The following is a 14,734-nucleotide window of genomic DNA, read 5'->3' as shown; positions in this document are numbered from 1 at the left end:
ACAGCATATCAGGGTAATGGTCCTAAAAATTCTGGCCTCCTTCCACAAGCTTATTTTATTTTTAAATTTTTAAAGAATTTTTATTTTATATTGGTGTATAGTTGATTTACAATGTCGTGTTTTGTTTTTTTAATTTTCACCAACTTATTTTAAACTGTCCTCTGATTTATGGGATGGATGATAAGAAAAACTTATGGCCATTCACACAACCAGAATTTGTATAGAAAAAGAAAAAGAAAAAGGTGGGGGGATTGGTCTTAGGGTTATGCAGGATATATAAAATTTTAGAGAAATACAGATTTTAAAAGATCACTTTTTCTCTAGAGAAACTTATTTCTTCTGAAACATTTTTATGTCAGTGGTTTAAAAATGTCCTAAATTTTACCTGCCCTGATAAAACTGCACCCTTAGGATATGATATACAAAGATACCTTTTATATTGAGCTGAGCCGTGCAGGAGTCCTTTCCCACTTCATTGACAGCATAGCACGTATACTTTCCAGAGTCTCCTTTGTCTACTTTCAGGATTGTCAGGTGGGCACTGTTTTCCAGATAACTAATCTGGTAGTTTCCGCCACTTCGGATCTCTCTGTTGTCTTTGGCCCAGGCGACCTTGATCGGTTGTGTCCCAGTCACATGGCACTCAAAGTCCACACTCTCTCCCACCACAGCATCCAGAGGGGCAAGAGGGATGTCAAAGAAGGGTGGGTTCTTCCCCTCTGAGAGGAGAGCAGAAAGACAAGGTATCAGGCTCCACACCTGACCATCCCAGTTCACACAAATCATCCTCTCTAATTTCAAACTTAGTTATAAAAAATGTAATTACAGACACAGAAGTTTAAGAATCCACACACCTGTGAGAATGAGTCTGGCACTGGAAGAAGCAGAACCTATAGGATTTGTAGCTGTGCAAGAATACTGGCCTGCAAAACTCCGATCTGTTTGAAAGATATTGAGAGTGGCTACATCATCTAAAAATGATGTTTGTACATTGGGGCCATCTTTCAATGGCCTGCCATCTTTAAACCAAGACACCGAGATAGGTTCTGATCCACTGATGGTGCACTCAAAAACAACTGGCAGCCCGACCGTTTCTTGAACATCTCTCAATTGTCGAGAAAATGACGGTGGAAGTTTTTGCTCTGTAGGAACAGAATTAAAGTAATGAATGCTTCTGGACATTTTGAATTTACTGTATATTCTTCTCACAATTATTGTTATATAGATAATGGGATTTCTATAAAAATATCCAGAGGTATTCCACATTTCTTGAATTAACTTGGACTCAAATAAAAGCAGGTAAATTTTTGGAGCAAAAGTTTTGCTTTGATGCCACGCTAATGACAGTAGGTGTAAAAATATGTAAGCCAATAGAGAAAGTGATTGGGTTAAGGCACACCTCTAGCTTGTAGCAGATTCTCTCTTTTTAAGACTGCTTTCTAGCAATCTGAATGAGACACTCATGGGTGGAATTTTAAAAATATGATCGCTTGTTTTTCTTAAAGATTTAATTGTAGAGACAAATGATGACATGACCCTTCCAATGGAAGATTTAATCATTTTATCTCTTTCTGTAAAGGCAATTGAAAAAGACAGACTGCTAATTTGTAGGAAGAACTACTTAAGCAGAAAATTTTACATTTGTAAAGATTTTCCTAAAAAGAAGATCCTCGCCAGATATCTTAAATCTTGTTCAAAAGAAACATTCATTTACTTAAAAAATATTGCAGTCACCTTGAACAGTCAGGAAAGTTGATGAAGAAACTTCTCCCACACTGTTTTCAGCCCTGCAGATATATTCTCCACTATCGTTAGTATCAACCTGGTTGAAAACCAGTGTAGCAACATTGTTTCTCAAATGCATTTTGTAGGTAGCAGTGGGTCTCAATTTCGTATCTCCTTTATACCAGGACACCCCAATTTCAGGGGTCCCAGCAACTTGGCATTGCAAAGAGGCAGAATCTCCAACGGTCACCTTCACAGGCTCCAACTGCTTGACAAAATATGGGGGTTCTGCAGCCAAGAGAGAGAATGAGTCATGAAGGAGACATGCCAGGGCGGTTATCAGTATATAAAGACAGGAATGTGCAGTCATAACAAACCTAGTATCAGGATTTGTGCCGAACACGAGTCTTTCCCGGAAGCGTTTTCAATGTAGCAGTTGTACTGTCCTGCATCCTCCACTGTGCTGCTTGGAATTTCCAGGATCGCAGATTTTTCAGTCGTGGTTATATTACACCTCTGAGAAGGAGGTATATTTATGCCATTTTTCTTCCATGTAACTGAAATGGGAGGAGTTCCAGTATATGTGCCCTCTAGGATCAGGGGTTTTCCTTTCTCTATGCTGTAATCATTGAGCTTCTTCACAAACCTGGCTGGGGCTGTAGCAGGCAAATTGAAAATATGAAATCAAGCACATATACACACAGATATAGGCTCACCTATCACTTCATGTATGTTAATTGTAAAAATGCAGGACGGCAGGCAAACAAACCTTTTACATATAGATGTGTGGTACAAGAAGCTTTGCCAGCTTCGTTACTAACGATGCAGGTATATTCTCCACTTTGTGATGTCTCCACATCAAACAGCTCCAGTTCAGCAACTGAATCCTCCAAAGACACATTACATCTGTCCCCTGGTACTAATTCACTGCTACCCTTGAACCAGCTGACACTGAACGGGGGTGTTCCTTTTACAATGCTTGTGAAAGTTACATTGGCTCCAGTTAAAACATCCATGGGATCAGGCTTCTGAACAAAAGATGGTGGTTCTAAACAAAAAAGCACAAACCAGAAAATTTTAATATAAAAATGTTGAATATATAATGAAATGCAAGTCTATTTTGCTGTATTTTTAGCTGACCTCTCACAGTCAAAGGAGCACTGCACTCATCAGAACCAGCCACGTTAGTAGCTATACATGTGTAGTCGCCAGCGTCTGATTCTTCCAGCATGTTCACAGTTAAAGCACAAGTATTATCTGTCAGGGTGGTCTGGTATTTCCTTCCACTGCTGATCTCATTTCCTTCATGGAACCAGGAGACAGAGATTGGAGGTGATCCATAGACTTTACACTCCATTACCACTGAGGAACCAGACAGACCATCTGTCTCTTTCAATTTTCTTGTGAACGAAGGAGGAACAGTTCGGTCTGAATGTAATAAAAATCAAACAAACAAAGGACATCAGTTATAAAATGATTTGAAGAGAGAATTATTTTGATGGAATATCCCTAGATCCACTTGGCTCTTTCGTGGGGGTATCAAAGTATTCTCCGTGGCTTCACACAATGGAAAGCCTTGAGAAATCAGTGGGCAAGATGTGCTAGTTGACTTAGGAATTTTGGTCTCTCTTTCCTGTGAATCACTATGTGGAGAATGATTCCAGCATAAGTGATGGTAGAAGGCCACGGTATCCTTATTCCTTATCCAGGGATGAAGTGTTACTCCTAGCACCATGAATTGTGGAACTTCCTCCAAGAGAAAGGGGTAGGACTTTTGAACTTGATTTTCTTCTAACTCTATAGATATACTACCTCTGATTTTGTTAACTTGGAGGATGTCAGACACAGGTCATGTTGTAGAATGTGGAGCTTCTCTTACACATAAATGTAAACCTGGAATTGTACTATAATAACATTGAAACAAAAGCCCAGCCAACCAACCTGAAACTTGAACCGAGGCTGTGCAGCTGTCTTTGCCCACAGGGTTTTGCACCTCAAAACTGTACACTCCACTGTCACCGGGGGCCACATTAATAATCTTAAGTCCAGATACTTTGTTGAAGAAGCTTATTTTGTATTTGCTATCACTTGTCAGCTCTTTTCCATCCTTAAACCATTTAGTAGTGAGTTCGGGTGTGCCAGTGACCGTGCACTCCAAGGTACAGGTGTCTCCCGTGGTCACTTTTATGGATTCTGGCTTTTCCACAATTGCTGCAGGCTCTGGAATGAGATGTAAATTGCATTCAAATGTTAAAATCACATTGAAAACCTAAAGAGGACAGAGGTACTGGTAAGTGCGTGCCTTCTACTCATGGTGACATTCTATCTGCACTGACCGAGGATGCACACTGTGGCGAAGCACTCTTGCATTCCGGCATCATTCTTGATCTGACAGGTGTATTTCCCGGCATTGGCTGTTTCTGCTTCTGCAAACTGTAAGGTTGCAACGTTTTCTGAATAAGAGATCCATATGTTGTCACTTTCTCTGACGATCTCCCCCTTGTCTTTGAACCACACCACGGAAACGGGCTCAGCGCCTTCAACAGTAGCCTGAAGCTGAACTTCTCCTCCAGCGATGGTAGAAACGTCACTGGGCTTCTTCACAAATCTTGGTGGTGCTGAGGAAAAAGAGGCAAAATCAAGGATTTAAAATGTGTGGGGCTAAGGTATTTCCCTCAAAGCCATGAATGCTAGGAATCAAACTAGTGATCATGTGTTGTTTCCATTTTTTAAAGAAGGGGCATTTTTGGTGAATGGGAGCAGGGATGCATTAGAGTTTTGTTTTTTTGTGGTTATTTTGGGGGGCAAGGGGGCCTTGCCTTGCAGCTTGCAGGATCTTAGTTCCCTGACCAGGGACTGAACCCAGGCCACCGCAGTAAAAGCATCACATTCTAACGACTGGACCACCAGGGAACTCCCCTACAGTTTGTATTAAGCAGAAGGAGCTGAACATCTTGGCCTCTCTAGCTTCCTAAATCCAATCAAAATCTATTGGGAAAACTGTCTAAAAGGGTATTTAGTAGGATTTAGAAATGAGATGCACACTAAACATAAAAGGATTTAGAAAGGAGAAAGAGGAAAAGTAGAAGAGACAGCTAGCAGTAAAGGATGGGGCAACAGTATTAAAGTTAGAAGGAAAACAGTAAGCAGAAGAGGATGAAGTCACTCTAACCTTTCAGAGTGATGGAACCAACACAGGCGTCACTCCCCACGTCGTTCGTGGCTTTACACTGATATTCCCCAATGTCTGCCGCATCAACACTCAGGATGTGAATACTCGTCAGGAAGTTCTCAGACATTATCTTGTACTTCTTGCCACTCCTAAGTTCTCTCTTGTCTTTATGCCAAGAAACTTGAAACGGGGGAGTGCCCTGAAGCTCACACTCAAGGTGAACGTCACCTCCTTTCAGTGTCTCAACGTGATGAGGCTTTCTGCGGAAAATGGGTGGTTCTAAAATTGGAAGAAAATTGAATTAGGAAAAAACGAAAATTAGAATGTATTTTCTAAGTATGCAGTTACAAGCAAGAATCAGTTTTCTATTCCAACATAGAGAGAGAACATCACGTTCAATTTTCTATTGCATCCTTTAAACTTTTTAGAACCTTGATGGAGAGTCAAACAGGGAATTGAGAGGACCACTAGGAGGAGGCTAATGTGAAAGACACAAAAGACGGGTAAGAGCTGACCTTTAACTTTTAAGGAGGTGCTGCTGCTGGCAGTGCCCGCTGCGTTGCGGGCCTCGCATGTGTAGTCTCCGCTGTCTTCCACACTGAGATTGTGCATTTCCAACACTGCCACCGAGTCAAGGAATGACATTCTGCATTTACTGCTCTCTTGAATTTCAGTCTCGTCCTTGTACCACAAGACTCTGATTTCTGGAGACCCTCCTATTTTACACTCATATCTTGTAGATTCATCTTGTTTCACGATTCTTGAAGGTTCTAGCTTCTTAATGAACCTGGGTGGTTCTGTGGAAGCAAGACAGAAAACACAAGGGAAGAGATGGGAAAGACACGAATAATTCAGGATGAAGTGGAAAGTCAAACAGAGAGGTCTTTAGCTCTGGAAAACAAATTTATCTGCTGCAGTTCAAGGAAGAATAGTTAAGTGAAAGAAATAGAAAATTCCCATGAAATATATTTTTTTGTAAGCACCCACATCAAATATTGCAAAAGGAAGGAGGTAGAGACATTAATCCCTCTTATGCAATCCTCCTACCAGCAAAAGAATCACTTCTTTCTGCAAGATCACAGGCAGAGTGTGTATCTGCTGGCGAAAGCACTCTAAGGGTTGCAGGGATTAAGAGAGTTTAATTACTTTCTTGTATGTGAACCAGTGCAGGACTGTCTATTTCCTAGGGCTGCAAAGATATCAGTTATATACCATGAAGAGTCAGAGTTGCAAAACTGGGTCAGATATGTTAACGTTTTAAAGTGCTATTTTCTCTTATATGCCTTAAATAGATATTTCTTCAAGCTTCATAATAACCCTTTGAAGTGGGGACAGCAATGCTTTCTTCATGAACTGAATCAAAAAATTCAAGTTTCGGGAGATAAAAATAAGTAGTGATATATCATAGAGCACATGGGCTGCTAAATCTAGCTCTATTTTAATTTCAAGTTATTTATAAGCTATCACCCCAAAAGCCCTTAAAAATGCTCTCATGGGTTAGAACAGCAGCTCACTAAGTGTTGATTTCTGACCGCAGCAGCCATGAAGGTGCTACAGAGAGACAAGGTTGCCTTCCATGATGTCAGATATTGACATCCTCCCAACCCCTCTGGCTTCCCGTTATGTAAGTGAGGCTAGTGGAGGAAAAGAAGTCGACACAATCTGACTCTTTTTGAAAGGCTTGATAGTCTGGGGCTCTGCTTTCCCCTCCAGGAACAAAATCCATTAATTTATAAACTACTGTGGAAAATAAGTCATTCGAGGCAACTTCCTTTTATTGTCCTATGATAATTTCTTTCAAACTTGGATTTTCTTGCAATTCTGTGAACAGTTTTTGTTCACTCTCTCTCATCTCTATTTTCAGCCTTTGAAAACGGACCTTCAGTCCATGTTTGACCAGTTTTATGTTTTTAAATAAACATGAAAAGAACTTGGAAGACCCTAGATCTATTTGATCACTTCCAATTCCTAGCCTATAGTCCTAAATATATCTTTCAAGCACACACATCCTCCTATATTTTCAGACATTGAAGTGAGACCTCACTACTCCCCTTCAACAAGTACCTTGTACACCCAGATGAGCAGAGCAGGAATCTTTTCCGGCAGCGTTGCTCGCGTAGCAGGTGTACTGCCCAGCATCGCCTTTGCCTACTTTGAGAACCGTCAGAGTGGCAGTATTTTCAACCAAAGTCATCTTGTAGTTGCCTCCAGGGCGAATCTCTCGGTTATCTTTGGCCCAAGTGATCTTGATTGGTGCAGTTCCGGTTATATGACATTTAAAAGAACCACTTTCTCCAAGAGCAAGATCTACTGACACAGGCTTTAGGTCAAAGAAAGGAGGCACTTCATGCTCTGGAAAGAATGAAGACCAACATGGTGACGTCAGTTTTCACGCTCCCAGACGTGGAGCAGAAACTAAGTGGCACCAGTCTTTTGGTGGCCCAGAGTAGTGAAAGTGCTTTATAATGAAGAGGGGAATGTGATGAGCTACTCACCTAAGAGGATGAGCTTTGCACTGGATGAAGCAGTCCCAAGAGGATTAGAAGCTGAGCAATTGTACTGACCAACGTGGCTCTGGTCAGTTTGCAAAATCTGAAGAGTTGCTACGTGGTGAACAAAAGATGTTTGCAAATTAGCATCGTCTTTCAAAAGTACCCCATCCTTGTACCAAGACACCTGAAGAGGTTCTGAGCCATTGATGCGACATTCAAACGCAACTGGGAAGCCAAGAGTCTCCTGAACATCCTTCAGTTTTCTTGCAAAGGAAGGTGGAAGTTTGCGCTCTGTAAAGGAGTCACAGACAATCCTTGTTTACAAGAGAGAAAACACCTGCAGCATATTTCAATCCGTAACATCGTGATGTTTTTAAGAAATTGGATCTGTCAACACACAGCAAGACTTGTTAGGAAAACCATCATCACCTTTGATAACAAGCACAGCTGAAGAAGCCACTGCCCCCACGACGTTTTCGGCCTTGCAGGTATATTCTCCCACATCACTGTGATCCACTTTGTTGATTACTAACGAGGCAACATTATTTTTGAATTGCATTTTATATGCAGGAGCTGATCGTAGCTTTGTGTGTTCTTTATACCAAGAAATTCTAATTTCTGGGGTCCCATCCACTTTACACTGTAAAGTTACAGGTTCTCCGATGGCTGCTTCCACGTGTTCCAGAGGCTCAATGAAATAAGGTGGTTCTGAGGTAGAAAGGACGGTGATCAATCAGTCACACTAACCAAAAGAGGATTTTTTTTTAAAGAAAGAATAGAGAGCAATAACAAGAGGTAACTGTCAACACACCTAAGACAGATACCAGCGCTTCACAAATGTCCTGACCAGCCTCGTTTTCTATCAGGCAACTGTATTGTGCGTAATCCTCTATTGTACTGTCAAGAATTTCCAGGATGGTAGATTTTTCTGTCATGGTAATGCTGCAGTTCTGAGACTGTGTAAGGGGAAACTCATTCTTCATCCAGCTCACCGAGATGGGAGGGGTGCCGGTAAACGTGGCCTCGAGAACGATGGGGCTTCCTGTCTCAACGTCGAAATCAGCCAGTCTTTTCACAAAGGTGGCTGGTTCTATAAGGAGGAAACAGCAGGGCAGAATTGACATCTTCAAATAAAGAGTCAGAAAAGAATGCTAAGGATACACGCTTTGGAGAAAGGAGCAAACCTTTCACAAAAAGATGCGTGGTACAGGAAGCACTGCCGGCCTCGTTCGTCACGAGGCAAGAATAGTCCCCGCTTTGCAAGGGCTCCACCTCAAACAATTCCAGTTCTGTGACGAAATCTTCCAGAGAGATGCTGCATGACTCCCCTGACACCAGTTCCCTGCTGCCTTTAAACCATTTGACCTTGAAAGGAGGGGTACCTCTAATGACACTGGTGAACGTGAGGCTCATTCCAGGGAGAACTTCCACAGAATCGGGGGTTTGTTCAAAAGATGGTGGTTCTAGATACCCCAGGGGTGGGGGAGACCAAGAGAAAAAAGAAATCCAAGTGAGCAGTGCTTTTGCTACTTGAAGAAAAGGGAATTAAGACTACACACAAAGACAAAATAAAGAAATCCCCCACGAGGCAGGCACTAAGTCACACAGCAGCCTGGTCCCTGCGCACTGACCTTGGACAGTCAGGACAGCTGAGCATTCGTCTGACCCAGCCACGTTGGCGGCCACACATGTGTATATGCCTGTGTCGGAGGGCTCCAAGAAGCTCAGATTCAAAGTACAGACATTTTCCGAAAAGCTGGACTGGCATTTAGGCCCACTAATGATCTCATTTCCATCCTGAAACCAGCCCACGGAGATGGGCGCCGAGCCAGAGACTCTGCACTCCAAAACTGCCGAGGCCCCCAGGATGGCGTTGGTGTCCTTCAACTTGCGGATGAAGGAAGGAGGCACAACGCGATCTACGTGGAGAAGGGTAGTTTTCCGTTGAAAGAGAAGTTTTATTTTCTCCCCCAGGAAAAATGATATATTCACAGAAACCTCACACTACTCACCCGAAACATGGACAGATACAGTGCAGTTACTTTTACCAACGCTGTTTTTCACTTCAAAGCTATATAATCCCTTGTCACTCATTTCTGCACAAGGGATTTTAAGCGAAGCCACTTTGTTGACGAATGTGATGTGATGTTTGCTGTCTGCGGATAATTCTCTCCCATCTTTGAACCACTTGGTTGAAAGTTCTGGTGTTCCAGTCACTACACACTCTAATGCAAAAGGATTTCCAGTAGTGACAGTCATGGGTTCTGGTTTCTCTATGATTCTGGCTGGTTCTAAAAGAAGAAGTATATTGCATTGAACGCAAAGTCATCTTTCAAACTAAGAGTGTACTCAGTATAATATTGGGTAAGAGTAATATTTGCAGGCAACGATCATGGGTCAATCAACCTGATTTTTTTCTCAGGCTGGACTTTGTTACTAACCCAGGACAGTCAAGACTGCTGAACACTCTCTCATCCCGGCATCGTTTCTGACTTGGCACACATATTTTCCAGAGTTAGATGCTTCTGGGCTCCCAAGCTGAAGGGTTGCAACGTTATCAATGAATGAAATCCTAGTGTTTTCACTCTCTCTGATGATGTCACCTTTATCTTTCAGCCAGACGACAGAAATGGGCTGGAAGCCTTCCACCACAGCCCGTAACTCAACGGCATCCCCAACTAGGGTTGAGGTGTCACTTAGCTTTTTCACAAACCGTGGGGGTTCTAATGAAAGAAATTTGTGGTTAGAGAAAAAAGATGAGAATCACAGCCACATACGTTATTGGTTAAGCAAGAAAAGGTGAAAACAAGAGGCGTATATTTTTATGCCCATGGATACAAACCTTTGAACGTGACAGTGCAAACACACGTGTCACTTCCCACCTCATTTGCAGCTTTGCAGTGATATTCTCCCACATCGGCAGCTTCCAGATTAAGGATATGGAGACTTGTATCGTAATTTTTCGAAGTGATTTTAAATTTCTTGCTACTTCGAACTTGCTTTCTGTCTTTAACCCACACCACTTCAAATGGGGGGGTTCCCGAAATTTCACATTGGAAGATAACATCAGAACCTTTAAGGGCTCCTACTGGAGAAGGCTTCTGGGTGAAAACAGGAGGTGCTACCAGAAGAAAAGAAGATAAACGATGAGAGCATTTGCCTAATAAAAGGGAAAAAATATTTCAGAGTCTAAATCATTGAGTGCCTGGTGTGACCATATGACAGTACGCTAACATAAGAAATGAGAAGTCATAAAAACTAGTTTAAGAATTGCAAGCAAATCTCCTTAACTAGCTTTTTTATTTTGGAGCTCAGAACATTGCTGAGAAGGAATCCAGATCAGAGGAGAAGGAAGAAAGCAAGCAGTTTAGTGCTTCTAACCTTTAACGGTCAGGGCTGTGCTGCAGCTGGCGTCCCCAACACCATTATGGGCTTCACAGATATAGTCCCCACTGTCCTCTGCACTGGCTTCATTGATGGTGAGCAATGCCACAGAATCCACGAATGACATGTTGTATTTCCAGCTTTCATGAAGTTCACTGTCATTTCGGAACCACAAAACTTTGATTTCTGGGGAACCACTTATTTTACATGCCAGTTGGATGGATTCTCCCTGCTTTGCAACTTTTGAAGCTTCTAATTTCTTAACAAACTTTGGAGGTTCTAGTAAATCAAAGGAAAAAAACAGCTTATGTTTGTAGCTGAAGATTCCATAAATACATATTTAATCTGGTTTATTATTATGAATGTATGTACTTTCTGAGAATTTTGTGGTAAAATATATTATCTTTTCTATTATATAAACTTTTAATATTTTAATAGAGAATTTAATTGATAAGTTAATCTCTGTAGTTTGCGTATAGAAACTAAAACATGTACGTTAATGTATTATAGAGGTATTTGATCAAAATGATAAGTCAGAAAGCCATATAACAGGAAAGAGTGAAAAAAGAGATAGTTGAAACAACATTTAACAAATTTCCATTAAACAACTCTGATAAGATTACTCTTAGAGATACACTAACTTAAAGAACAAAATAAAGAGAAAATAGAACTTCGACTAATGTTGCCTCCAATACCAATGTACAAATTCTAACATGATCCAGTTAGTTTATCCCAAACATTTAAAAACTAAAGAAACTTTTTGAAGAAAATTATACAACATGGGAAAGAACAAATATTGGTAAATGCCATGTAAAGATACCTTTTACACTGAGTTGAGCTGAGCACATGTCTTTGCCAACATCGTTGGTTGCTTGGCAAGTATACTGACCAGAGTCTCCTTTGCCTACTTTAAGAATTCTCAAATGGGGAGTGTTTCCCACACATGTAATTGTGTAGTTTCCTCCAGGACGGATCTCCTTGTTATCTTTTGACCAAGTAATTCGCATTGGTTGAGCACCAGTAACATGACACTCAAAGTCAGCACTTTCCCCAGCGATAACATCTATAGACACAGGCTTGATGTCAAAGAAGGGAGACTTCTTAGGTTCTGGAAGATGAGAAGAAAAGGCAACATGTTTGGGTTTTTTTCTCTTTTTTTATTGGCCATTTCTCCTTTGAAAATGAGTAAGGCATCATGGTTTGCAAAGAGGAAGAGGAACATGAGAACAAACCTCTTGCTGTCAGTCGAGCACTGGAAGATGCTGTTCCAAGTGGATTAGAAGCTGAGCAAGAGTACTGGCCAGAGTGACTCAAGTCTGTTTGCAAAATTTTTAAAGTTGCCACATTATCTACAAATGAAGTCTGTAGATTTTCATCATCTCGTAGAAGTACCCCATCTCTATACCAGCACACTTGGATGGGTGCAGAGCCATTCAATCGACAAGTGAGGGTAACTGGTAACCCAACAGTTTGTTCAATGTCCTTTAATTGTCTTGCAAAGGAAGGTGGGAGCTGGCGCTCTGTAGGAAGACAATTAATACTTGAGGCATTAGTAGATGAAATAAAAATGTCCCCATAAAGATGAGTGAAGATAAGGAAAAAAGAAATTTCGTAATTTCTAAAAGCATATCATCACCTTGAATCCTGAAGACAGTCTTAGAAGAAGCAGTTCCTATACTATTTTCTGCTTTACATGTGTACTCTCCACTGTCATTGATGTTCACTTTATTAAAAACAAGCGTGGCCACATTGTTTGTAAAATAGGTCCTGTATTCAGGAGTTGGCCGTAACTTGGTATCACCTTTGTACCAAGACACTGTAATTTCTGGTGTCCCAGCAACTTGGCATTGTAAAGAAACCGAATCTCCAACTGATGCCTCCAGAGGCTCCAGTTCCGTAACAAAATAAGGTGGTTCTAAAGAAAAGGTTCACAATCAGCAACTGGAATTAAAGAAGACCACACAAACCATGCGTCACGTTAGACGAACACCAATCAATTGAGAATAAGAAACACACCTAATGTAGATACCAGAGCTTCACAAACATCCCTTCCTGCCTCGTTTTCAATCTCGCAGGAATACTGTCCTGCATCTCTTTTTGTGCTATGCAAAATTTCCAGGATGCAGGTCTTCTCTGTTGTAACTATGCTGCATTTTTCAGATGGTGTTATGTTCAAACCATCCTTTTTCCAGGTAACTGAAATGGGGAGTGTTCCAGTGTAGGTGCTCTCCAGAATGATGGACTTCCCTGGTTCTACAGAGTGATCACTTAATTTCTTCACAAATATAGCTGGTTCTGAGAGTGACAAAGCACAGCAGTTAAACACAGTAAGAACATGAATAGAGATGTCACTTAAAAAGTAGGAAGCACAAATGCACTGGAGCAAACCTTTTACAAAGAGACGGGTAGTGCAGGATGTTTGGCCAGCGTTGTTAGAGACCACACAGGTATATTCCCCACTCTGAGATATGTCGACATTAAATAATTCCAGTTCTGCCACGGTGTCTTCAAAATAGATATTACACCTGTCTCCTTTCACCAGTTCTCTGGCACCTCTGAACCAGCCGACTTTGAATGGAGGGGTCCCTCTAATGACACTTGTGAAGGTGATGTTTTTGCCTGGTAGTACTTCCAAAGGTTCAGGTTCCTTCACAAAAGAGGGTGGTTCTACATAGACAAAGAGGACAATGAAAAGATCCTATAAGCTTCGAAATTACTTGCAATTTTGAATCAAAAAAGAAGAGCACTTCTAAATGTGCATCAACCTGGGTATGCACCCAAAGAGGAATTTGTAAGAAAGGGTGTGAGGGTCTAACACTGACCTTGTACAGCCAGCACTGCGCGGCATTCATCAGACCCAGCGACGTTAGCAGCCACGCATGTGTAATTGCCCATGTCCGACGAGTCCAGAGAATTTAGCTGCAATGTGCAGACATTATCTGAAAACGTAGTTTGATACTTTGCTCCACTGACAATCTTGGTTTTCTCATGAAACCAGGCAACAGAGATAGGCGATGATCCAGCTACTCTGCACTCCAAGATGCAAGATGTACCCAGCACCCCAATTGTATCTTTCAGTCTTCGGGTGAAAGAGGGAGGAACCATTCGGTCTGTGCGAGGAGAGGCAAGAGACTCGTGGTTTGAAAGAATAGAAGAGACTTGAGAGAAGAAAGAGTGTGAAAGGAATTTGCTTAAGCCATGGGAAGAACATATCTGAACTAACCTGAAACATCAACCACAGCTGTGCAGCTGCTTTTTCCAACATTATTTTGAACCTGGAAGGTGTATGTGCCTGCATCTTGCTTTTCAATGGAGAGAATCTTTAAGGAAGAGATTTTGTTGTAGAAGCTAAATTTGTGTTTTTGGCTGCTGGTCAGCAGCTTTCCATCCTTGTACCATTCAACTGAGAGCTCGGGAGTGCCAGCCACCTTACACTCTAGAGTGCATGTCTCTCCTACAGTCACTGTCATCGAACCTGCCTTCTCAACGATGACTGCAGGCTCTGAAATAAAAATGTGATAGCCTTCTGTCAAAGCCTGTTATCCTTACTTTGTTTCTACTATCAAATTCATTAACACCACTTCTTCCAATGATATGGATATCTTAGGGCTCTCTCTCTCTTTCTCTAGACCTTAAAATGTTATTCCATAATTACACACTGTCATGAAATTATTATATGAGTTATTATTAAAAATATGTTTGTGCATTAGTTGACTTCCAAAACAATTCAATGTACAAATCAATGTTGATACATATTGATTTGCACTTGACCCTCTCTAGAACAAAGCCTATATGTTTTTATGAATTACTCAGTATTTTTGTTCTACTTTAAGGTGCTAAAGACAGTTTTTTGAGAGTTGTTATCCAAACAATTCCAAAATTGAAAATGAATACGCCCAGGAATGAAAGTGCAAGTTGTTTCTATCAAACTTTGATCTTCCGGATTCTTATCAGCTTTATC

General features: G+C 41.2%; 1 protein-coding gene across 1 annotated transcript in view; it reads right to left on the bottom strand.

Annotated features, from left to right (window-relative positions):
• TTN (titin) overlaps positions 1–14,734 on the bottom strand; it is a 269,124-nt gene that overhangs the window by 173,627 nt on the left and 80,763 nt on the right. The window contains exons 70-96 of the mRNA XM_057746297.1: positions 13,997–14,275; positions 13,596–13,883; positions 13,162–13,440; positions 12,790–13,068; positions 12,410–12,688; positions 12,006–12,293; positions 11,594–11,881; positions 10,771–11,052; positions 10,232–10,510; positions 9,831–10,112; positions 9,402–9,680; positions 9,021–9,308; positions 8,574–8,852; positions 8,201–8,479; positions 7,819–8,097; positions 7,393–7,680; positions 6,962–7,249; positions 5,413–5,694; positions 4,898–5,176; positions 4,062–4,343; positions 3,667–3,945; positions 2,866–3,153; positions 2,495–2,773; positions 2,103–2,381; positions 1,735–2,013; positions 855–1,142; positions 432–719 (exon numbers count right to left, since the gene is read on the bottom strand). Of these exons, the coding sequence (XP_057602280.1) occupies positions 432–719; positions 855–1,142; positions 1,735–2,013; positions 2,103–2,381; positions 2,495–2,773; positions 2,866–3,153; positions 3,667–3,945; positions 4,062–4,343; positions 4,898–5,176; positions 5,413–5,694; positions 6,962–7,249; positions 7,393–7,680; positions 7,819–8,097; positions 8,201–8,479; positions 8,574–8,852; positions 9,021–9,308; positions 9,402–9,680; positions 9,831–10,112; positions 10,232–10,510; positions 10,771–11,052; positions 11,594–11,881; positions 12,006–12,293; positions 12,410–12,688; positions 12,790–13,068; positions 13,162–13,440; positions 13,596–13,883; positions 13,997–14,275 (7,626 nt within the window). The remainder of the gene's footprint in view (positions 1–431; positions 720–854; positions 1,143–1,734; positions 2,014–2,102; positions 2,382–2,494; positions 2,774–2,865; positions 3,154–3,666; positions 3,946–4,061; positions 4,344–4,897; positions 5,177–5,412; positions 5,695–6,961; positions 7,250–7,392; positions 7,681–7,818; positions 8,098–8,200; positions 8,480–8,573; positions 8,853–9,020; positions 9,309–9,401; positions 9,681–9,830; positions 10,113–10,231; positions 10,511–10,770; positions 11,053–11,593; positions 11,882–12,005; positions 12,294–12,409; positions 12,689–12,789; positions 13,069–13,161; positions 13,441–13,595; positions 13,884–13,996; positions 14,276–14,734) is intronic.

This window comes from Hippopotamus amphibius, chromosome 8, assembly GCF_030028045.1.
Source record: "Hippopotamus amphibius kiboko isolate mHipAmp2 chromosome 8, mHipAmp2.hap2, whole genome shotgun sequence".
NCBI lineage: Eukaryota > Metazoa > Chordata > Mammalia > Artiodactyla > Hippopotamidae > Hippopotamus > Hippopotamus amphibius.
This window is presented reverse-complemented; position numbering and strand designations above follow the sequence as displayed.